Source organism: Aedes aegypti, chromosome 1 (genome assembly GCF_002204515.2).
Source record: "Aedes aegypti strain LVP_AGWG chromosome 1, AaegL5.0 Primary Assembly, whole genome shotgun sequence".
Taxonomy (NCBI): domain Eukaryota; kingdom Metazoa; phylum Arthropoda; class Insecta; order Diptera; family Culicidae; genus Aedes; species Aedes aegypti.
In genome coordinates this window covers 283,356,455-283,381,829 of record NC_035107.1, presented here as the reverse complement: position 1 = coordinate 283,381,829, position 25,375 = coordinate 283,356,455, and the positions used below count along the sequence as shown (strand labels likewise).

The window sequence follows — 25,375 nt, the reverse complement described above, 5'->3', positions numbered from 1 at the left end:
TGAATTTCAAAGAACTTATTCAGCTTATTCAAGAAGAAGGTTACACCATCATTGATATAATACATAATTAGCTTTTTAGTAATAGTTCAAGAAACAGTTCGTGCTGAAAGAAAAAAAAATCTAAATGTAAGCAGTTATTCACTTCTCTGCTAGCGGTGATAGCCTCCTACAGATGTTTGTAGTAAGATTTGGCAGTAACCAAAAAGGTTTAAGACATATTCGTCCTTCTGCTGGATCGGGTTGCTTTGATCCCTCGGATCGTACTAAGTAATATATGTCATAGCTCTAGCAACCACAAGTCTTGGTTTCTTTGACTTAAATATTCCCCGAGTCGTTTATTGCTATACGCAAGCAACAATGCAGAGTTCAGTTCACAAGTTGCAATCTTAAACTTGGAGGAGAATGACATCTCACCCAAATTGAGGTAAAAAAAAGTGTTTTGAATAAGACGTAAGGGAACCTGGAGAATGTCTAAATTTTTCTAAAATATTTATAGAATCCCCGAAAAGTCGTTTTACTCCTGGGGTGCATATTACCCCTGATACCCTTATCATAAGCTTTCACATGAATAACTATGAAAAATACTTCACTCTTGAAAGAACAGCCTATGATCAAAAGAAGGAAAAATCTCTTATGAAAATTTAGGCAAGTGTAATGCACATAATAGTTTTATCAGTACAACTACAAAGAATTTCCGAAGAAGGTAAAATTTCCAATCAAAGTATAAGCTGAACTATTTTCAATAGTAATGACACCAGTATAACTCGAACGAATAGCCTATGTGCAAAAGAAGGAAAAAAATCTGTTGAAATCAATAAAACACTTGAAACCTTATTACGCCTATGATAATCCAAAGGCGAATTAAGCGTCACCTCAGAGTCTTGACGTGATGTAAGGAGTTCACAACTTCGTCCTGAATTAACGGGTCGATTTTATTATTCTCTTAGAGCTCTTATAGAATGACAAAAAATTACGTCTCGTCACATCATAAAAATCAATCATCAATAAATTAGCTTATCAGTTATTGGACCACACTTATGACACCTACATATCAGAGGTGTTGTAATTTGATTTTTATTATCATGATTCGGCCAAACGGCATTCGGCCAAATGACCCGTTCGGCCAAATGGCGTTCAGCCAAACGGCATTCGCCCAAATGGCCGGACACCGAATATTCAGTACTACAAAGTGTACGCATCAAATTTTTTTTACGATGATTACAAGAGTGAAGTATAGGCCAACTTCTTTATTTTAACGAATCGTAAGTTGGTATGTTCAGCAAAGTTGTAGCAAATGATCAGAGTTGCTCAATATCAGTCATAACAGCGTATGTCTGATTTACATAATCTATTAATATCAGTTGCGAGCTATCAATATCACTTTGATTTGGCAACCAACAGCAGTGATGCGACATCGCACTCTAGATTATAATCAATTCAGAACGAGTGATCACGTGACAATTCTCCTTCTCCCTGGGGCCTTTCTTAGCCTTGTGGCTAGAGTTCGCGGCTACAAAGCAAAGCCATACTGAATTCCAAAATCCGGTCGGTTCAGGAATTTTTCGTAATGGAAATTTCCTTGACTTCCCTGGGCATAGGGTATAATCGTACCTGCCATGCGATATACGAATGCAAAAATGGTAACTTTGGCAAAGAAACCTTTTAGTTAATAACTGTAGAAGTGCTCATAAGAACACTAAGCTGAGAAGCAGGCTCTGCCCCAGTGAGGACGTAATACCAGGAAGAAGAAGTGACAATTCTCCAAGCTATTACCGGGCACCCCCGTTGGTTTGACCACATTTAATCTGAACACTTTTTAATTTGTACCCCGCTAATGTGCACATCGTTCAGATTAAAAATGGTCCAAACGTCATTTAGCTCATGGCACGGAGTAAAGTGAAATGGAACGCTGTGGAAGGGAACACAAAATCAAAACAAAACAGTGAAAAAGGTTATCAGGCACACGAATCTAGGGTGACTAGATGTTCAAATTAAAAATGAACCCCGATGGTTTGCATGAGGTACCGTTCAAATTAGCGGGGGTACATATTGTTCTTCTGTGACCAACACATAGTTTCAATTCATCTGCAGCATTATTAAGAATATCGTATTGTTAAGTTGTCATTTTATTTGGTTAATTTAAAATTAAACTCAACCCATCAGTGATACAGTGATATCCATAGTCTATCGCTGTCAATGCATTGGTGATGGAGTAGACAGCATGATGTTGACGTGATATAGAATGATCTGTATTGTATCGCAGTCGGCCTGTACAAATCAGCAAGTTTTAGGCGTTTATAGTGACAGCGAGCAACTCTGCAAGCGATTAGCTTGAAAGCCGCGATAATTGAGTATTTTTAATAAATAAAAAAAAACGTCGCTCTTAAGTGTTTTATTTATTAGATTTATTGGCCTATTAAGCTCTACAAAGTTTTAATACTTATCATTTGCTACAACTTTGTCATAGTTGTATTTCTTATGGTTTTCATGTTATTTGAGTTTTTCATCTTAAAATATAATATTTTGTGTGCCTTGTAGGTATCTCAACTATGAGCACCTGAAGAAAATGATTCTTCCCACCTAATGATTTTGCAGTGTTTCGAGTATCTCTGAGCAAAATTAGAAGAAGATGATATTTTCTATCTCGTTCAAAATCGATTTCACTAAAAGACGATATAAAATAAATCCATATTTATTGAATATTCACATATGCTCAACTTACAAAAGTCATCACCTGAGCATATAAAATTAAATATAAAACGTGTATTTATATAGAAAGAAAAAAGTACATCATTTTTTAGTTGTTTTCGATTAACTTGGAAGCTTCTGAAAGAAACTCACCATCTTTTCCTTTATCGGTATTTCGTCTATTAGTAAGCGAGATCACCGGATTGAAGTCAACATAAGTCGTGTAGCATACATCTACAAAGTTTACAGCCCGATTGAATTCGATGCTACAGTCACCCCACAGTTATGGATCAACTAAGGGTCATTTCTCAGAATAACATATGATTAAAAATGATGGTGACGCTGTGCAAAACAAAATAAGCTCCCTGGCACTGCTGAATATAGTTGTTTTTGAGAATACACCTCAAAATTCCCGATTATTTACGGAAAAGTGTCGATTTCGATAGAAATTTCAAAGAATGTCCACCCCACAGATGTGGATCAGTGGGAGAGGAGGATCCCTATTATGGATCAAATCGACTCATATTATGGATCAGAACACTATTAGAGCAATTTAACAGAGAGGTAAGCGAATGGTGTGTTAGTGAAAGCATACGTTTTGGCGTTTGTTTCGGAATCGTCTTATCTTTGATTCATAACTGTGGTATGGTTTTCAATGCCCCACAGTTAAGTATCAACGCTTCTGGGAACACGCTTGACATTTTATTTCCTACGGTCAGAAAATATATGCTGAAGCATATTATAATATATTGCGATGCTGTACAGATTTATGTTTCACATAGGTGAAATGTGTTCTCCATAATTGCAACTATATTTGATGAGATATTCCTATTTCAATCCAACTCTGATCCATATCTGTGTGTTATCCATAACTGTGGTGTGACTATATGATTTAACCGGAATCTTCTGATCGATTCATACCGCACTTATTGTGCTTCTTCGGCGGCTTGCCAGAGAAGAAAATAAATAAATTATTAAAGAACGGATTCAGCTGTTACTAAAATAAAACAGTAATAAAATGCCAAAATCTTCAATTTAAGTATTGCTGTTTGCATTTGAGATGCAAATCTTGACTAAACGTCCTTCGAATGCGGTAACACAAAACAATCAAAGGACACCTAGCAACGATTATACAAATCACCGCCGCCCTAGCAAGAAAAATCTATCCTTGACATCGTATTGCTTGTGAAAAATCTTACCGCATTTGGTGTTCCCGCATTTGATATTTGCATTTCAAACGCACACAGCAATATGTACAGAAAATATATTGAAATTATGCCAAATGTCCGTTATGCCAAATGACCCTCATCTTTCAGTTAGTTAAAAATTATGCCAAATGTCCGTTATGCCAAATGACCGTTATGTCAAATGTCCTTTATGCCAAATGGCTTTATGCCAAATGGCCCGCTCCCGTTCCCGTCGCTCGATGTGCGTATTTCGATTCGATCGACACTTTCATACCAAATCAAAACATCAACAAATCTGTTGCTGATTAGTTTTAGCCTGGGAGGGAGAAACCGATACAAAATTTATGTACGTCATAGTGAGCCGAGATTCTGCTGTCACGAACTGTCACTGTGAGCCCAGATCTTAAAGAATGGACAAACATGAAAAAAGCGCGTAATTGATCAAAACATATTTTTGCATTTCAACAAAGTTGACAATAATCGATTGAAAATTAATTCCTGCACACCCAAAAGCAATGCCACGATAGCGCCTTCTAATATGATCGAATATAAAGTATTTAAACACACATCTTTTTACTCTTTTCCAATCAAAATTAAAATTAAATGCACATCAAACTATGGCCCTTTTTCCAAATTTGTCCAGAAAGATCGAAGCTACACAACAAAAGAAAACTAGCGATTTTTCCCAAGCCTGCCTTGATGGTCGTTGGTGAGCGGGAGTTATCTTGAAATTTGGAGAAGTGTTGTTCAATATTTCGTGTGTAGTATCTGTGCCTCCCTCCCAGGCTATAACCTGGGAGGGAGAAACCAATACAAAATTTCTGTACGTCATAGTGAGCCGAGATTCCGCTGTCACGAACTGTCACTGTGAGCCCAGATCTCAAACATTGGACTAACATGAAAAAAGCGCGTAACTGATTAAAACACATTTTCGTATTTCTTCAAAAGTGATAAAAATCGAATGAAAATCAATTCATGCACATAACGCAAGTAGTGTCACGTGAGCACCATTTAATCTGATTAAACATAAAGCATTAAAAAACGCATCGTTCTACTTTTTCCAATGAAAATGAATATTTAGTGCATAGAAAACTGTGGCCCTTTTTTCATGTTTGTCAGGAAAGATCGAAGGCGCACAACAAAAGGAAACTACCGATTTTCTCGAAGCCTGCCTTGATTGTTGTTGGCAAGCTGGAGTTATCTTGCAGTTCAAAATAACGTTGTCTTATATTTCGTGTGTAGTATCGGTGCCTCCCTCCCAGGTTTTAGCTATTTGTTCGAAAAGTTGGTACTGATCGCATGTAAAAAGCAACGATGATAACGGAATTATTTAATCATCGCTAAATGCGAGGCAAACCGGGATGGATTCTTCATTCTAGTGCCGTCCGCAATTTATCCGACTCAGGGGAATTTATTTCTTGGCACTGTGATTCTCGAAAAGCATTATTTGGCCCTGATCACCAATCACCAGTAATGTCGCTCTTAACTGTGGAAAATTCTCATAACACTTTCAAAAATTTTCGTCCTGAAAAGGACGGTGGGGGGTAGTCACCGTAGATCGAACTGAGTTTGCATTCCATTGTTAGACAGAAACACACCAAAAGATTACCGAAGACGATTCAATTAAAATGCGGTTGTGCTTCCTTGTCCATCCTTGTTCTCGACGGTTTGCTCACTTCTCCGACGGCAATTATCAAGGTTTCTGAACGCATTCTCCACGAATTCGATAGGCTAGCTGGATTTCCATGGCCATGATGACCGATTTCACGGCACTCGTAGTATTTAGATTATCAATAAACAGCAGGAGCAGCAGCAGCGGCGAATATGTAAAATTTATTCCGATAGGAGTCCTTTTCCGGTTGCTTGTCGACGATTGACTGATGCGCGCGTGGCTGGTTGGAGTTTGGCTGGCTTCGACTGAACACAATAGAAGAAAGAGGAGCAAGAAGAAGACCGAAGGGGGCGTTTCCCTTTGAATGCCGAAAGTGGCTAAGATATCGCTCGATGATGTCTGTATCAGAAATACACAAGAAAAATAAGACATACCTCGATGTTTCCCAATTTTTCAATAGTTAAGTCATGAAAATCAATAGTTTTCATTGTTGGAGTAGATTCGTAGAAAGATTTCCAATCGATTGGTGCAAGAATCTTGAAAATCTATCCAGACGTTAGTAAGTTATTAATAGTCAAATCTAACCACTTTTCGTGACGCGAGCGATTTTTCGTTATTCGAAATTGTACCCCAGTATGTTGCCGTAAGACGTTACTCAACGTCAAAAAATAAGATGAAAGCTAAGTTAAACTATTCTAACACTAGCATTTTTTATGAGAAAAACATTTAAAATGTAAAATCTTGATAATATTTGGAAGAGGCGAAAACTAAGCATGAAAGAGTTTTTTTGCATTGTCTCATCGTAATAGATTGTTTTTCATCACGCCAATCTGTCATGGAACGGCCTACTTTCCTGCGCTGAAGTATGCAGTTGCGTAATGAGTAAGCGTTGCGTAATGAGTAAGCGTTGCGTAATGATTCATTACAGCACTGGTTTCAGTTACGTAATGAATCACTACACAACAATTTGTAAGAAATTCTAAAATGATAATGATTGCATTCCGATATAATTTCTGATGCCCTCATGTGGTATTCTACGAAATTGCAAAAAGAGTTGTACGTAACTCGTTGCAGAACTCGATTTTTACAGCACTCGTCGTAATTATCCTACTCGGCAAGCCTCTTAGGATAAATTTAAAACTCGTGCTGTAAAAATCAACATTCTGCAACTTGTTCCATAAACTACTATTCTTTTATATCTGAAGCGCCAAAAATCTTTCTCCGAATGCTTGAAAAAGCTTCTAAAATACACCACAAATGCTTCTTTCAGAAGTTCGTTATAAGATTTTCCAAAAATGTTAGGAAAATACTACTCATTGAAGAACTCGAGAACATTCAGGCACACCAACCCACAAGTTCTCAAAAGAACGATAAAATCAACGTGCTGAACGGATTCAATTATCATCCCATTAAGCTTTAGGCACCATTCAATCGAATTTCTCCATGCCACGTTCACAATTGCAGGCATTAGTCTCTCCATACCGAACCCCATATGTGAGCAGAATATGTCACATTTTCACACCGAGCCAACCAGTCCCTCATAATTGGATATCTTCTCAGGTGAAGTATCACATTCCTCGTACTTCATCTAGCCTACCAAACCGAACAAAAAAAAAATCCTGATTAGTTTTGACTTGACGTCGCCGTCAACTTGGCACGAGAATGTGTCAATTTTCAAAGCCCTGCTTTCCCAAAGCTAGAAAAAAAAGTTCTCCGAAGGGTTAGAGCTCCAGCAAAGTGGCAAGTTCTCCACCGGTTCGTCTGTCGTCGGCCTTCCTTCTGGCACATATATGACAAATGAGGTGGTCCCGAACACACTGAGGCTCTGGGATGACGAACTTTGACGGAGAAAAATGTTCCATTCTTCTCCCCATTCTGGAAAGATCGGCGACGACGACGTTCCGATAACAAGAAATACGTGCTTCTCTTCCGGTGCCAATTCACGTACGGATTTGAACGGACTCGTGCATGCTCTGTATGTGTACCTTTCCACAACCACATCGGGGCGATGATGGATCGAGGTTTGAGAGTTTGATGTGGGAAAAACGAAGAATGTGGAAAAAATGAAAATTTACCTCAGCTGCGCCTCTTGGCCAGTTCGGGGACTATGAGAGGAATCGGAAGGAAGGTCACTCCGAGACGTTGAGGCTGTAGAGTTGGCAATACCAAGCCAGTGGAGCGATGGAAAAGTTTGCCGACGTGAAATACCTACCATCCGATTCGAAGACGTTGGCGACGACGATATTTCTTTTCTTTCCGGAGGCGCACATCACTACCGTGTGTACATAGCTAGAGTAGAAGGAAGGAAAGGGTAAATGTAACTTTTAAGATGAGGAAAAATGCGATTGCCGTTGACAGTTCGTTAGGATGGAATGGAAAGGATTTCTTCGGCTTGAGCTTGCCCATTCAATCACCGGCTGGCAGCAAGGACGGCAGTCAGGTATTTTTTACATGTTTTCTCCGGTTGAGGCTTTACGGAGAACTTGGAAATAAAGGGAAAGGATTCAAAGCCGCTCGGAAATATTTTTATGATTTGAATCGTACCGGGAAGGACTTGTTGGGGAGGAATCACAAAAAATGACTTTCGGACTGTGGAGAAGAGATGGCTGTGGAATATAAATGATATTATTTCGGGTTGACGTGGTAAAATTAACTTCCGGAAACGTGCAGACGAGATCCATCATCACATTTGAAATTTTGATACGTTTTTTGAAGCTCTCAGAGCTAACCAGGGCAGATCAAGATATCTAGTTCTACGTTGGTGTGTTTTTATTAAAGTGGTATATATGTATTCCTTATTCTGTTACCTCAAGAGATCAACAAAACCTGTATTTCCTGGTCTTTGATGAACAAGAATATGAAGGACGTAATTGCGAGTGATTGCCTTTTTTCAACAACTATCTTTTTTTCGTTCATAGACGTTCCAGATAAGTTTATCTTTCCCAGAGAAATCTTCAATCACTCGTCCGAAAATCATTACTGTTTAAAAAATCAGAAGAAATCTCTCTTTTTTTCCATTAGAAGCTCATAGGAACTTTTTCAAGTATTTGAAAAAAGCTTCGTCAATCTGGTACAGAAAATTTCCTCCAGCTCAATAAAAAAAAAACTTTCTAGAGCGTCTGAAGAAAGTGGAACTTCTGAAGGAAGTTTATTCAAGCTTCTCTGGGATAAACTTCTCCGAACTTCTTATCGTTAAGAAACTTATCAGAGCATCTGAAGGAAGCTTTTAGAAGATTCTGAGGAAAGCTTCCACAAGCTTTTTAAGAAAGCTTTTCCAAGCTTCTAAAGCAAGCTTCCCCGAGCAACTAATGCAAGCATCTCAGAGCTTCTGAAGGAAGCTTCTCCAAACTTCTCCGATTTTCTGAAGGAAGCATCTTCGAGCCTCTGAAGGAAGCTTCTCTTAGCTTCTGGAGGAAGCTTCTCAGAGCTTCTGAAGAAAGTTTCTCCGAGCTTCCGAAGAAAGCTTCTCCGAGCTTCTGAAGAAAGCTTCTCCGAAATTCTGAAGCAAGCTTTTCCGAACTTCTAAAGGAAGATTCTCCGAGCTTCTGTAGGAAGCTTCTCTGAACTTCTGATGGAAGCTTCTCCAGACTTCTGAAGGAAACTACCCCAAGCTTTTAAAGCAATATGATCCGAGCTCATAAAACAAGCTTCTCCGAGAATCTGGAGAAAGCTTCTCTGGGTTTCTGAAGGAAGCTCCTCCGAGCTTCAAAAGGAAGTTTCCCCAGGCTTCTGAAGAAACCTACTCCGAGCTTCTAAAGGAAGCTTTTCTGAGCATTTGAAGGAAGCTTTTCCAAGGTTCTAAGGCAAGCTTTTCTGAGCTTCTAAAGTAAGCTTCTCTCGGCTTCTGAAGGAAAGCTTTTCTCAGCTTCTCCGAACTTCTGGAAGAAGTTACTCCGAGCTTCTGAAGGAAGCTTCACCGAAATTTTGAAAAAGCTTCTCCGAAATTTTGAACGAAGATTTTCCGAACTTCTGAAGTAAGCTTCTCCGAGCTTCTGAAGGAAGCTTCTCCAAGCTTCTGTAGGCAGCTTCTCCGAACTTCTGATGGAAGCTTCTGAATTAAGCTACCTCAAGCTTCTAAAGTAAGATTCTCCGAGCTTCTAAAACATGCTTCTCCGAGATTCTGGAGGAATCTTCTCTGAGTTTCTGAGGAAAGCTTCTCCGAGTTACTAATGCAAGCTTTGCCGAGCTTCTAAAGTAAGCTTCTCTAAGCTTCTGAAGGAAACTTTTCCCAGCTTCTGAAGGAAGCTTCTCCGAACTTCTGAAGGAAGTTTCTCCGAGCTTTTGAAGGAAGCTTCTCCGAGGTTCTGAAGAATGCTTCTACGAGTTTCTGAAGGAAACTTCTCCAGGCTTTCGAAGAAAGCTACTCCAAGCTTCTGAATGAAGCTTCTACAAGCTTCTAAAAGAAACTTCCCTGAGCTTCTGAAGGAAGTTTCTCCGAGTTACTAAAGCAAGCTTTTCCGAGCTTCTAAAGTAAGCATCTCCTAGCTTATGAAGGAAGCTTCTCTCTTCTTCTGAAGGAAGCTTTTCCCAGCTTCTGAAGGAAGCTTCTCCGAACTTCTGAAGGAAGCTTCTACGAGCTTCTAAAGGAAGCTTCCCCAAACTTCTAAAGAGCTTCTGGAGGAAGTTTCTCCGAGATTATGAAAGAAATTTCTACGAGTTTTTGTGCGAAGCTTCTTCGAGCCTCTGAAGGAAGCTCCTCCGAGCTTCTGAAGAAAGCTTCTACGAGTTTCTGAAGGAAGCTTCCCCAGGCTTCTGAAGAACCTACTCCGAGCTTCTGAAGGAAGCTTTTCTGAGAATTTTAAGGAAGCTTCTCAGAGCTTCTAAAGCAAGTTTCTCCGAGCTACTAATGCAAGATTTTTCGAGCTTCTAAAGTAAGCTTCTCTCGGTTTTTGAAGGAAGCTTCTCCGAGCTTCTGAATGAAGTTTCTCCGAGCTTCTGAAGCAAGCTCCTCCGAGCTTCTGAAAAATGCTTCTACAAGCTTCTGAAGGAAGCTTCCCCAGACTTCTAAAGAAACCTACTCTGAGCCTCTGAATAAAGCTTTCCTGATTATTTGAAGGAAGCTTCTACAAGCTTCTCCGAGCTTCCAAAGAAAGCATCTCTCGGATTCTGAAGGAAGCTTCTCCGAGCTTCTGAAGATAGCTTCTACGAGCTTATAAAGGATCTTCCCCTAGCGAAGTAACATCTAAGACAGTTACACTCCTTGGGGTTTTTCCCTGCTTCAATAAATGAATAAATAAATGAATCTTCCCCTAGCTTCTGATGGAAGCTTTTCCGAATTTATCAAGGAGGGTAAACCGAGCTTCTGAAGGAAGGTTCTACGAGATTCTGTAAGAAGCTTTTCCGAGCTTATGACGAAAGTTTCTCCGAACTTCTGAAGGAAGCTTCCCGAGTTTCTGAAGAAAGCTTATCCGAGCCTCTGAAGAAAGCTTCTCTGACTTCAGGAGGAAGCTTCTCCGAGCTACTGACGGAAGCTTCTCTGAGTTTCTGAAGGAAGCTTCTTTGACTTCTGAAGAAAGCTTTAAAGAGCTTCTGAAAGAAGCTTCTCCGAGTTTCGTAAAAAGAAGGAAGCTTCTCTAAGGTCCTCCGAACTTCTGAAGGAAGCTTTTCCCGAGCAGCACACATGTTATAATTGAGCATTATCAACAGCTATACAACCAGATCTGGTCATATATAAGTTAATAATACTCAATTATAACATGTGTGTTGCTTGGGTTCTGAGCATTTGAGAAAAGCTTCTCCAAGCTTCTAAAGCTTCCCCAGGTTTCTAAAGAAAGCTACTCCGAGCTTCTGAATGAAGCTTGTACAAGCTTCTGAATTAAGCTTCTACGAGCTTCTAAAAGGAGCTTCTCCGAGCATCTGAAGGGAATTTTTTCGGAGCTTATGAATGAAGCTTCTCCGAACTTCTGAAAGAAACTCCAAGCTTCTAAAGCAAGCTTCTCTGAGCTACTAATGCAAGCGTCTCCAAGCTTCCAAAGTAAGCATCTCTCGGCTTTTGAAGTAAGCTTCTTCGAGCTTCTAAAGGAAACTTCAACGGACTTCTGAAGGAAGCTTCCCCTAGCTTCTGAAGGAAGCTTTTCTGAGCTTTGGAGCAAGCTTCTCCGAGCTAGTAAAGCAAGCTTTTCAAATCTCTTAGAGAAAAATTCTTCGAGCTTCTGAAGTTTCTCCGAGCCGCTGGAAGAAATTTTTCCGAGCTGCTGAAGAAAGCTTCTACCAGCTTCTAAAGAAGCTCTTCCAAGATTTTTTTTCCCAAGTTTCTGAAGAAAGCCTCTCTGAGGTTTGAATGAAGCTTCTGAAGGTAGCTTCTCCGAGCTTCTAGAGGAAACTTCTTCGAACTTCTGAATGAAGCTTCTCCAAGCTTCTGAAGGAAGCTTCTCCGAGATTCTGAAGGAAGCTTGTACGAGCATCTGAAGGAAGCTTCAATGAGCTTATAAAGAAAACTTCCACAAGCTTTTGAAGAAAGCTTCTTCGGGCTTCTGAAGGAAGCTTCTCCGAGCTTCTGAAAGAAGCTTCTCCGATCTTCTGATGGAAGCTTTTCCGAGCTTCTGAAGGAAGCTTTTCTTAGCTTCTGAAGGCAGCTTCTGCGAGCTTCTAAAGGAAGCTTTCCCAAGCTTATTGAGGAAGCTTCTCTGAGCTTCTGAAGGAAGCTTCTCCGAGCTTCTGATGGAATTGTTTTCGAGCTTTTGAAGAAGCTACCCCAAGCTTCTAAAGCAACATTCTCCGAGCTTCTGAAACAAGCTTCTCTGAGCTTTTAAAGCAAGTTTCTCCGAGTATCCAAAGCCAGATTTTTTGAGCTTCTTAAGAGAGCTTATCCAAGCTTCTGAACGAAGCTTCTCTGAGTTAAGCTTCACCGAGCTTCTGAACAAAGTTCTACGAACTTCTGGAGGAAGTCTACCCAAGCTTTTGATGAAAGTTTCTATGTGATTCTTAAGCTTCTTAGAACTTCTGCAAGAAGCTTCTACAAACTTTTGAAAGCAACGTTTCCGAGCTTCTGAAGGAAGCTTCTCTGAGCTTCTGAAGGAAACTTCTTCGAGCTTCTCAAGCAAGCTTCTCCGAGCTTCTGAATGAAGCTTTTCCGAGCTTCTAATGGAAGCTTCTCAGAACTTCTAACGGAAGCTTCTCTGAGCATCTTAAGCAGGCCTGCCCAACGTTTTTAAATTGCTTACTGTTTTCGGGAAAGTCTATTATATAGCCAAGAGCATTTCGAACAATCTATCTAATTTATAGATCCTGTGAGAATAATGCCGAGATTTTATGAAAATCATACTCAGAATTCTGCCAAAATCTTACCTATTTTTTTAATCCAGCAAAGGTTATTTTGAGAATCATGATCCGAAGTGTGTAAAAATCCTGATCAAGCATAAAAACCTCAGAACCTCATCCAACATTCAACTCAAAATCCTACTTTGAATTGTTTGAAAATGCTGAATACGATTTCAAAAAAGTTGTACATAATTTTATTGTAAATTTACCAAAGAAAGAATCGAAATCCAACCTAGGGTTGTACTGTAACCTGGCCCAGGATTTTCGAAAGTTACGCATTGAAATCTATGAAAATTCTGCTCAGGAGTCTTTGTAATCCTATTGAAGAATCCGTGAGAATCCAGACCATTTTATCCGTGAAAGTTGTGTCACCAGCTCTTTGAAAAAATCCTGTTCTGTGTGTTTTTTTTTTATTTTTCATACTCCTGCCGAAAACTCTACATAAATAAGTTTTTAAAGCAGGCAAGCTCCATTTTTAGGAACTTTTCTAGATGCATATGTTTCGTTAGAATTGTGTTAGAAAATTTAGCCCATTAGAAATTTTAGGCGTCATTTAACAATGCTGCGAAGGAGAGACGATCCTTCTTTATCTCACAGTTGTGATTGATTTATCTTTATCCATTAATTTGCTCAAAAACAACAAGCCGCATCCAAGTGTAACAATGGCTTTTGAGGCGAGATCATAAGTTATGCGACAAATGATCTCAACAATTTTGAGTCTCAAATGCTTCATAAATGTATTATTTAAGTAAATTCTAACAAGTGATTTACACAATTATCGAGCTAAAATATAGCTTCAAACTAAATGAAAGATCAAAATAGTTAACCTTGATATCTTCCAACTTCATGTTAGTAGAACAGTCAGTGGGTCCAATATGAGACGAATCTTCAATTCCTCCGCGGGTCGCTCTATGTAGGGTAATTGGGTGTAATACGCCCCAACAGGGCAATACGCCCCTCTTCATTTTCACGGGATTGAGGCTTCTTTCACACATAAATATGATTACATATCTTGAATATTCGCGAAAAAATGATGTTGCGCATATATGTTCTTTGAAAAGTATAAACAATCAATAGAAATTCTAAAAATATCGAAAATCAGGTTTCTGGTTTAAAAATTTGCTCTTTATAAGCGAGCCTCAGGGGGGATGAAGCTCATTCTTTACTATTGTACTTAATACAAAAACTTTTACCGGAAGACGACTGCTAATGGACCCTTTTAAGATTAGCAGGTGGTGGAATTCTCCTTGGAAACATTTCTATAACGCTTTGGACGTTTTTTTCTACGGGAGGGGCATATTGCCCGGGTTGTTTTGAAACGTAAACATTGGGACCGTTTACAAAAAAACATCTTATATACTTTTTTAAAGCAACCTGGAAGGAGAAAGTTGCGTGCAGAGCATGGCCAACTAAGTAAGCAACACATTGACATAGAAAACTTTAGAAGTGATCCATTTGCTACTGCGATAGAGCAGTTTTTCCTTAAGGGGGGGGGGCGTATTACACCTTCTTACCTTAAATGAGACCGTAAGTCGTTCGTTTGGCAGCCCTATTCTAGAAGTTATTTTTTCGAGCTTCTAATGTATTTTCTCCGAGTATTTAAAAGAAGCATTGTCGAGCTTATATAGGATACTTCTCTTCTCCTTCTGAGCTCCTGGAGTAAGTTTCTGAAAGAAGCTTCTTCCCGTATTTTTTAAATTGCTTCTCAGTGCAAGAGGTTTTTGTTAAAGCTTCGGAAGAAAGCCTGTGTTTATCAAAACCTTATCTCCGAGAACAAATTGTTGCCGTTTGGTTTCAAATTTCGTGGCAATTTTGGAGCTAAGAATTGATGTTTTCACAACCTTAAAATGTAAATGATTTGAATCATAGAATAAATGATCACCCTGTGAAAAAATGACTGGTTTTCTTGAAAAATCTTGGAGTTTGAGATAAAACGGAATGTTTAATGAATGAAATATTTAGTTAATGTAATGAAATGTAAGCTTAACCTGACTGTTCAGCTGTAACACTTAATCGTTAGCGTAGTCGTTAGGTTCAAATGTGTAAGATTAATCTCAACAATTATTTAGGTTAATCTTAACAAGAATCAATTTGAATGGATAAACAAATCTTTCTAAGGGTCTAGACAGAAGTCTTATAAGAACTTTGCCACCGTCAGGCTTGCTAGAAGTTCTAACAGTTTCCCCAGTAATAGTAAGATAATCAAGCTATGAGTTCAATTTCCGTCAAAGATACACGTTTCGGCTTACTAGCTAGAATGGCTTTTTGTGACTGCGAAGGATCTATTTTACTGTTTTTTTTTTTGTCTAAAAACGACTGTTCATTATCTACTATCTTTCCCTGTCCCCTCTTCTCCAGGTGACGCCAGCTCCCCGCACGGAGCCACCTGCAGCATTCAGTTCACCTCCTCGAGCAGCAGTTCCACCACCACCTCGTCCAGCAGCTACAACGGCATCAGCACCAGCACCAGCCTCCAAGCCGGCGGCAACAGTACAACAAGCTCTAGCAATTCCACCGGCGCCCAAACGGGAAGCATCTCGGTCACCTTCAATGGGCTCGGGACCGGAAGTGGCAACAGCAGTGGCAGCGAATCCGGCGGCAGCAGCAGTTCCAAGTCCCCCTCGCCAAGTTCACCCGCAGGAAACGGAAACGAAGGGCTGACGCGGCAGCAGCTGGATCTGATCACGCAAATCATGCAGCAAACGAAGCAAGCTAATGCGGCAGCAGCGGCTGCAGCTGCTGCGGGTCAGAAGGTACCGCCCCGACCGCGCACTTGGAACATGCAGGTGAGTGACATCTTGTTACAATATTTGTGCTTTAGACGATATGAGTTGCAGCTAAGAAGATGAATTGCTCTGAGGGCCGATATATTCACCATCGCTTAAGCTTGAAAACACGTTTACCCATTTGATTAAACTAGGTTTCAGGCCTACGAGGTAATAAAGAAACCGCTTATAAGAGTTTCTCATCTAATCTAAGCGCTTACACAGCCAATCTTGAAAAGCTCCCTGAAAATACCGATTTTTTCTCCAGCAATTTGCAGCATATCAGGGATTTCATACAAATATTAAAATGGCCAGGCCTACAGTGCAGACTTGGGTTCGTAGATAACTCAAAATTTAACGGCTATCAGATTATTCACTTGTAAATAACATGATGAACGAAAAATTTAGAATTTTCGGAAGGAAGAAACGAGGACAACCGTACCAACCGTTTCATTTTGGAATGATATATGATGACGTTGAAAGTGCTTTTCCTGGGATAGGACACAGATATTTCTTCCACATGCCCTGGCTTTATTAGAGCCAAGTCTTAAGACGAAACGATATGAAAGCATATATGACCCTAACCCAACATAAGACTCCCCTGCTAAATAATACAGACACATTAATTATATGCACGAATCATATATTCCAAGAAGAATCTCATAAAAGATTTAAGCAAAATTAGAGGAGAAATATATTAGGAAATAACAAAAAAAAAACAATTCTTGAAAAAAACTTCCCAGGAATTCATAATACAGTTTCTATATACCTAAAATTAATTTAAATGTACATACCGTAATCCGGGGTATCATTGATCAGCGGGGTAACATTGATCGGAATGATCCATCTCGTAAAAGGTTCGTGTCGCCATTTATTGAAGGAGCATTTTCAAACCATTAATGGTGCTTCTCTTTCTTATATTCATAAGCTAATGAATGTGAACATTTTTGCGCAAATTGCGTTTACCTTATGCGTAAATTTGTCAACTTTTCGAAACAATTATTTCAATGGGTAAAGATGACGGTACCGAACATTCACGTCACATATAAGTTCTGCAAACGATATGAGCAAGAAAAATGTGATTCTTACTAAATATGGCATCGCCGAAAACGATACCGATGTCAAAACTTTCATAAGTATGCTCAATTAGGCAACATTTACGAATTACTGTTGAGAATATAGAATTCCCTTTGGAAATTGCCTACTTTTAGGCGTATTCCGTGGTTCGAGGGGTTTTTAATTTTAAAATAACTCAAAAAGTAAATGACTTGTAAGCGTTTGGCCTTCATATTCGGCTTCAGGTGCCATGATTTAAGTAAGCAACGACATTTTCAATATTACCGAACATTGTTTACATTGGTGATCAATGTTACCCCATATCAGCTAAATCAAAAATTCACTTAAAACATTTTTTTAAACATGCTTAAATCTTTCAAAAAACAAAATGCAGTATATAGTCACGAGCTATGGGTGGCAGTACTTGTTTTAAAAATATAAAATTTGCAACATTTGCATTTTCAAACGAAAGATTTAAGAAATATTCAAAAAAAATGATCAATGTTACCCCGTATTACGGTACATATCTTCAAGATACACTAATCCGAACCCAGAGAAGACGTAATGCCAAGAAAAAGAAGAAGAAGATCTTCAAGATATTCTGAATCGATTGGAAAAATTACTGTAAAAAATCCTGCAGAAATTATTAACATTACTCGTAGGATATTCTGAAACGATCCTAAAAAACAAGTTTAAAGAATTCTTGGAGCAAACCCTGCAAAAATCGCTTAACAATTTCCTTGATGTATATCTGCAAGGATCAGTAGATCATATCCGTGCGAGTTATCAGCAAGAAAACTTTAGAAATGTACTGAAAATTGCAGACAAGTTATGTAACTCGCATATTTCTCAGGGGTATAGAGATTCAGGGATAAAGGTCCTGAATAAAGCTATAAAACTTTTACATCTAGGCGTTTGCTGCAGATTGTTTTTCAGTTCTGCTTTTGAATAGTTCCACAATATGAAGCGTTCAGTACTGGCTGACAGGATGATGAAACTGTATGTCGTCACTCCCATTTTACTTAATGTTTGTTTTGATTTTACACTACACTAACACAAGCACACGTCGACTATCTCCTCACCTTTTCTATAGCACATTGGTTTGAAGTCCTGTTAAAATACCAGAACACTTCTTTAAAGTGGAAGAATTTTCAGAAACATCTATATAGAAAGATCACAAAAGTTTTCTGGAAAATGTTTGAAGAAATCTTTAAAATAATCTCTGAAAGTGTTCCTAACGGGTGTTCAGTAATAGTAGTTTACGGAACAAGTTGCAGAATGATGATTTCTACAGCACGAGTCGTAAATTTATCCTACGAGGCTTGCCGAGTTGGATAATTACGACGAGTGCTGTAAAAATCGAGTTCTAAAACGAGTTACGTACAACATTTTTTGTAATTTCGTAGAAGACTACTTGAGGGTATCAAAAATTGTATCAGAATGCATTCACCATCATTTTACAATTTATTAGAAATTGTTGTTGCGTAATGAGAAAGCATTGCGTAATGAATCATTACAGCACTGGTTTCAGTTAGGTAATGACCTGGGAGGGGGCACCGATACTACACACGAAATATGACACAAAGTTATTCCGAACTGCAAGAAAACTCCAGCTTGCCAACGACAATCAAGGCAGACTTGATGAAAATCGCTAGTTTTCTTTTATTGTGTTCTTTCGATCGTTCTGGACAAACATGGAAAAGGGCTTAAGTTTTCTATGCATTCCATTTTTGTTTTTATTGGAAAAAGTAAAATGATGCGTACTTGAATACTTTATATTCAATCAGAATAAAAGGTGCTATTGTGACATTACTTTTGAAAAAGCATGAATAGCTTTTCAATCGATTTTTTGTCACAATTAATAAAATGCAAAAATATGTTTTAATCGATTACGCGCTTTTATCATGTTTGTCCATTGTTTTAGATCTGGGCTCACAGTGACAGTTCGTGACAGCAGAATCTCGGCTCACCTTGACGTACATAAATTTCGTATCGGTTTCTCCCTCCCAGGTAATGACTATTCCCGCATCGCTCACTTCAGTGCAGGAAACTAGACTGTTTCATGACAGATTGTCGTGATGAAAAACAGCCTATTACGAGCCAATGTGCTATGGAAAAAGTGAGGAGATAGTCGATGTGTGCTTGTGTTAGTGTAGTGTAAAATCAAAACAAACATTAAGTAAAGGGGAGTGACGACATGCAGTTTCATCATCCCGTCAGCCAGTACTTAACGCTTCATATTATGGAACTATTCAAAAGCAGAACTGAAAAAAAAAATCTGCAGCAAACGCCTTGATGTAAAAGTTTTATAGCTTTATTGAGGACCTTTATCCCTGAATCTCTGTATCTCTGAGAAATATGCGAGTTACATAACATGTCTGATTATAAAGACTTTCAGCCTTGCTTTCAGCACCAGGGCCATAAACTTGTTAGCTCACACAAAGTATTCGTAAAACGTGGAATAATTCCAGCACTGCCATCAGTTCCATAAAGTCCTTGTCTATTCTCTTCGTTCAAGATTTCATCCCAAAATAAAACAAAAGCTAGAACTCAATTGAATTGTAATTACCTGAAGTGCAATCTTTGCGTGCTGCATTTTTTCATGTTTTTGTTTAAATAACAGCACATAGCAACCTTGGTAACAGAAGGGTTGCTAGCAACGAATCCCAAGAAACATTCGATAACAAACTGTATGACGTCACACATAGTCAATATGCAAAGGGTTGCTGCGTGAAAACACAAGCGGTACACTAATACATTTAAAACATCTGTGTATTATACAGAAGCATCTCCTCACCTCTATTACAGCACATTGTCCGCGAGCGTGTTGTACGGTACGGTTTTGTAGTACGTGTCTAAAGAAAGAAATTCGACGAACTTGCTATATTGAGGATTTTTTCAGCTCCCTCAGTGCCCTAGTATCATTGATGACCGTACAATTAGTAGTTGCTACTCCGTGACTGACCAGAATAATCAATATCGCACAAAGAACCAACATATGGAACTTGAGAGTAGTTTTCCATCTTCAGTGTACAATTTCGAGATTTCTTACGGTCATCAGGGAAGAGAAAGGGTGTTGGTGTGACATCCATTGTTAATAAAAACCGAGTCTATCTCTGCATATTCATGGTTGTCACGGGAAGGAGTTTTTGTTAGTGGGAAGGATTCGAAAGTTACACGATCAGGTTTCACCTTAATAAGTAATGCGAAAAAAGTCATCTGTTAAAATCTATTGAATGAATATAAAATATGTCAACACCTATTGTGACGAATCATTCATAGATTTTCTAACTACCTAAAAAGTAAATCTGTTGTGTTGTGTTTCATGTTACGGTTTGTGTTACGTTCGTTGAGCAAAGAAAACATCCCCTATTATCATTGGCGCAAGAAAAAGGGAGTCTAGAGGGAACAGGCACCCTCCAGAAGAATCCACATTTTTTTTTTCAATACAAACAAACGTCATTTTGCGCTCCTAATTTGTTTAGAATCCCAAAACTTTGGTCTAGTAACCTTCGATAACACTGCGAGCACGTTTTTGTCTCCAGCACCAAAACACCGCTATTCACACTTAATTAATTCAGCAACCCGAATCCATTGCCGTTTTCAGAAATATCATAGCACGTCTAGTTTTTTGAGATATTGGCTGTTGAAAATGCAAAAAATGACGATTTCAGCCAACTTGCATGCAAGTTTGCCAGCTTGTAAGGCGATTTATTTGCTTAATTTGCCACAGAATTCTAACTTTATGTGTATAATAACACTTACCATCAAAGTTTGTAATACTTTCGATGCGGAAAAGTTATTTTTTGATGGTTTAGAGATTTCTTGTATTTTGCCATATAGAAGAAACGAAGAATTTTGTATGGAGACTGCAAGCATATTAAAAAAAATCAGTTTAATCGAAATTTAATCGTGCAATTTCAATCAAATTATATCTGAAACGAAAGTTCAAGTTCTATTTTGCATGTTTGGTGGATTAGATTACAAAAAAGTTTGATAAATTTTACTTTAAATTTAATACAAACATCAATAAAACCCGTGTTTTATACAACTTTGCGACCTGTAGCTAAAAATTGTGACGTGCTGGAACATTTCTGAGAATGGCATCAGATTCAACAACTTCAATTCTACCAGAGACACATAATTTGATCCTTGAGACACGCAAAAATTTCATTTTTGTTGCGCTGTGTAATGGTCATATCGAGATCTTCTTCTTCTCTCTGGCGTTACGTCCGCACTGGGACAGAGCCTACTTCTCAGCTTAGTGTTCTTATGAGCACTTCCACAGTTATTAACTGAGAGCTTACTATGCCAATGGCTATTTTTGCATGTGTATATCGTGTGGCAGGTACGAAGCTCTATTGCCTGGGAATCGAGAAAATTTCCAACCCGAAAAGATCCTCGAACCCACGACCCTCAGCTTGGTCTTGCTGAATAGCTGCGCGTTTACCACTACGGCTATCTGGGACATATCGACATACGGAGAGAAAATTGAGAACGTAAAATCAACAGAAACACATCGAGATATGGATATTTTTTTTTTTTTAATTTAATTAGTTAGGCATTTTTGAAGAAATTCCAAAATATTATTTTCGAGAAAGTTTTGAAGGAATGCAACATTAAAATATTTTTTGAAAACATTTAATAGAAAATGTTTTATAAAAAAATACAGATAGTTCTGCGGAGAACTATTCTGAGAAATCGCTAAAAACATTTTCCAAAATGAATCCTGTTTGATTTTTTCTATTTATTTTTTTTCTGTTTGATTGCTAACAAAAATCTTGCGGAATATTACGACGAAACTTTAGAGTCACACCCGGAAGAATCGTTTATCATTTTTGTGCTGAAAGACCTGATAATTTTTATAGTGGTTTTTTCAAGAAACCATTGGCCCGGAGATTTTCTGAAAGACGTTTTGAAGGAATCTGAAAAGAAGTTTTAGGAAGAGCCACATAGGCATAGTAAGAAAAGCTTTTGGTGACTCTCTGAATAATTTGTGGAGAGAAGCCTTCCTTGGTGATCTTGAAGACATCTTTGGTGAGACTCCTAGAATTTCTTGTACTATTTCTTGGAGAATTCTTCGGTAATTCCAGAAAAAAAGCTTATCAAATTAATAATGAACAGCTTTACGATGTGTCAAACTAACAGTTGGAATAAGTAGAGTCTAGTACGTGACACTGAAGACGGTCTTACAGTTGAGGTCGAAACACGCATATCTATCAAAGAATACAAACTCTAGCGGAATTAAATAATTCAGCAGTAAATTCGGTTTTTTTGTTTGATAATAGATATTCCACGAAACAGCTCGTAGATTTATTATATAAAAACAACTGAAATTAATATGTATAAGGGCCTACCTGAAGAGATGTTTCGAAGAATTTTCAAATTATTCTCTGGCGGATTTCTACGAGAAAGCCTAGAGAAACTTGAGGAAAAAATCTGTTAAATAATAATTACTAAACCCGGGAAAAACTTTCCTTCGAATTTTCAGGAGGAAATTAGAAAAAAATATTAAAGGAGTTCTTGAAAAAACACTGAAAAAAATTGAAAATAATTGATGAAGAAATCCCTGAGGGTGCTCTGAGAGCACATGGTTGAATAACTGAAAAGTTTGTATAAAAATCACAAGAAATATTCCTCGTGAGTTATTTGGAACAGTTCTTGGAAATAAATTCAAAAGATTAGACAAAGAAAAATATTTTTCGTGCTGAACAATTATATTTACATATATGACTAATAAACACCGATTTGAGACAAAAGCACAAATAAATCAATCACAAATCAAATCTATGCTAACTACGACATTTGTGAAAATCGTGGTTATTGCGACAGACATAACTTCTATAAAACAAAAATGTGCTAAGCGCTTCCTTAGAACCCCTCCAGAAAAAAAATCCTAGCTACGCCAATGACTATTATGAACCAAGTACACCGGGCAACGCATGTGTTGTCAATGACGGTTCAAATAAATAGAGCTAGTTATTTTCTGACAAAAAAATCGACACAGCTAGTAACTATTAATCGAACTATCGAATCGAAAGCTTGTAGGGGGACTGGGGGTGGTTTGGGAGAACAGCGATTTTGGATGTGAAAAACATTATTTTATGATCTTTTTTAATTATGGTTGGATAGACAAACATGTTTTCTACCAAATAGTAGAAACAGCTATCCATTTTAACTTTTCTGGAGTTTATAAAATAATTTTTAAAAAAGGCTTGCTTAACTGCATATGTATTGTTTTGCGGGGTAAAACGCCCCGCTTGAGTTCGGCGTTAGCCATGCTGTAAACGAACGCACACAATCATGCATGTATATGGGTTGCATACATCCGGGCGTTTGTTCAGATGTTATTGTTCAATAATAGTATATATGCTGATGCGAAAAATGTGCATTTGTAAGGTTCCAATTTTTGCGTAACTTCAACGTGGCATTACGTTTGGTAGAATTTGAATTCAAACGGCTGTTTTGGTGTTATGAAATAGGGGTGGGCGTTTTGCCCCCAGAGTTGATTAAAGTTTAGGTCCTTCAATAAGTTTTTTGAGGGCAAATTAAACATATGTTTTGCATGTAATACAAACTATGACAGTGCACAAGTTGACTCTCGGCAATAGTTTCAGAAATTTGGTTATTTATTGACCTAAAAAATGACATTGAAAATCGCACAAAATTGCAACAAAAACAGCGAAAAACGTTTTTATTCAATTTTATCGATTTGGTTGAGAAAAACACATAAAAATATAATAGGAAAAGCATATTTATCCATTTTCTATGATCTAGGATGAAAAAAAGCGTTCTAAAACACATCGTTCGTCCAAATCGATAGTGGCGCGTTTTGCCCCCTATGGGCATATTACCCCCAGTTCCCCTATATTAATCGAACTATTCAGTTTTTTCATAGATTTAAAAACAAGAGCAAAGATACGTTTCCATCAATATGTATGATATATTACAGGAATTCAAATATGCCGACACTTATAGTGACGAACCAATCACTGTTTCTAAATAAATCTCTCAACGTCACATCAATACCGTTGTCACAATAAACATGTGTTTTCAAATGTTTTAGGCATTTAAAATAAGAGCATGGAATGAGCTCACCACATGATAACACTGCGGAACACGTTTTTGTATCAACCACCATAATACCGCTATTTAATAAATGAAGGGTGGCTGAATTCATTCCCGTTATCAAATATATCAGAGCACGTCTAATTTTTCAAATACATTGAGGACCCGATTTTGTCGGCCCCTTGTGGGTACCTGACAAAATCGGGTCATTTAAATTTGGTTCCTGTTTTTTTTTTTTTTTTTTATTTTGACATGTTACATGGTTGCATGGACCTTTGAGGGGGCGATGTACATGGGCGTAGTTAGGTTTTTTTTTATCACGGGCTCCCCCCCTCCCCTTTACCTATAGGAAAAATTATGAAAATTCGATTCGTTATGGCCCCTTTGATTGGCAATTTTACTCTGACCAGTAAGACAAACGCAATAAACCTGAATTCCTACTTATGCTTTAAATACCCAAAGAGCTTCATATTAATGTTCCTCTATTTTTTTAGAAACTCCTTAGAAATAGCATTAATAACTTAAAGAATGTTTCATGCGGAGATTTCCACATAAAATTTTCCAAATATTATTTTGAAACTCATCCGGGACCGTTTTGAACATTTTCTCAAGGATTTGGCATAGAATGTTTTTGAAAATATTTCTACCAGTGTGAAAACCAAGATTTTTTTTAAGTTTCCATGTATTATTTTTTGGTTTGTTCTTAGCGCAAAAGTATTCATCAATTATATTACATGAAGTCGTGAATAAATCCTTGGTTCATGGTGAAATTCCTAGTCAAATTCCTGAAAATCTCATAAGATGATTCCTATAAGAATCCGTCAATAGAGCATAGATATTAAAAAAAATCAGAATAGAAATTAGATGTATATCTGAAGGAATCTTTAAAACAGTTTTTAGATAAATATTGAAATTATAGAAAAAAAATATTTTTTTTGAGTCCTAGGTCAAAATTTATCAAAAATATCCTAAGAAAGCATCAACAAAAAGTATTTTTGAAGGGATCTTTCAAAGAGTTTATTAAGTTATTGTAGGCACATTCACAATTATTGTAATCACAATTTCGTTTTTTTACAATTTTAAGCATTGTCCAATTAGCAAATTGTCACGTTGCTTAGTAACGAAACTCGGTTTTATGATAATCTCTCATGAAATTCGCTCGTTTAATAGAAGCCGAGATTCGGCATACTATATTAAATTTAAAAGGGAGAATTCTAAGAAGCATATCCAAAAACACCTCAAAATGTTGTTGAGGAATCTGTGGAGAACTTGAATGTACTCTCAGGAACGATTTATATAATCATTTCAGAAATGATTGGAGAAACACGTTTAAGAAACATCTAGAAGAAGTGTAGAACTAGCCCTCGTGTGTTAAAATACACTCTAATAAAGTTTAAAAAAAAAAAAAAAAAAAAAAAAACATCTAGAAGAATTTAAATAAAATCCTAAGAATAATTCCCGGGGAGAAACGAGTAGCTTTCTATAATTATTTCAATGAAAATTCTACTGACAATATATTTGCAGAAACTTTTTGAGTTTCATAATAGATTTGATTCGAGCAATTTCTGGATGTTATTTTTGTATGAATAAAGCGCTGGAGACAATCTTTGAAGAATTCAAACACAAGATTAATTCCCGTAATAAAATGCAATGTCATTGCTCCTTCTGGCTACGCCCATGCGTCCATGACATCAAACATCATCATCAATTTTAATGTAAACGTGGTAAAATATGACGAA

At 37.7% G+C, this 25,375-nt stretch overlaps 1 protein-coding gene across 1 annotated transcript in view; it reads left to right on the top strand.

Annotated features, from left to right (window-relative positions):
- LOC5566210 (serine-rich adhesin for platelets) overlaps positions 1 to 25,375 on the top strand; it is a 784,828-nt gene that overhangs the window by 659,276 nt on the left and 100,177 nt on the right. The window contains exon 8 of the mRNA XM_021838003.1: positions 15,106 to 15,533. Coding sequence (XP_021693695.1) covers positions 15,106 to 15,533 — 428 coding nt within the window. The remainder of the gene's footprint in view (positions 1 to 15,105; positions 15,534 to 25,375) is intronic.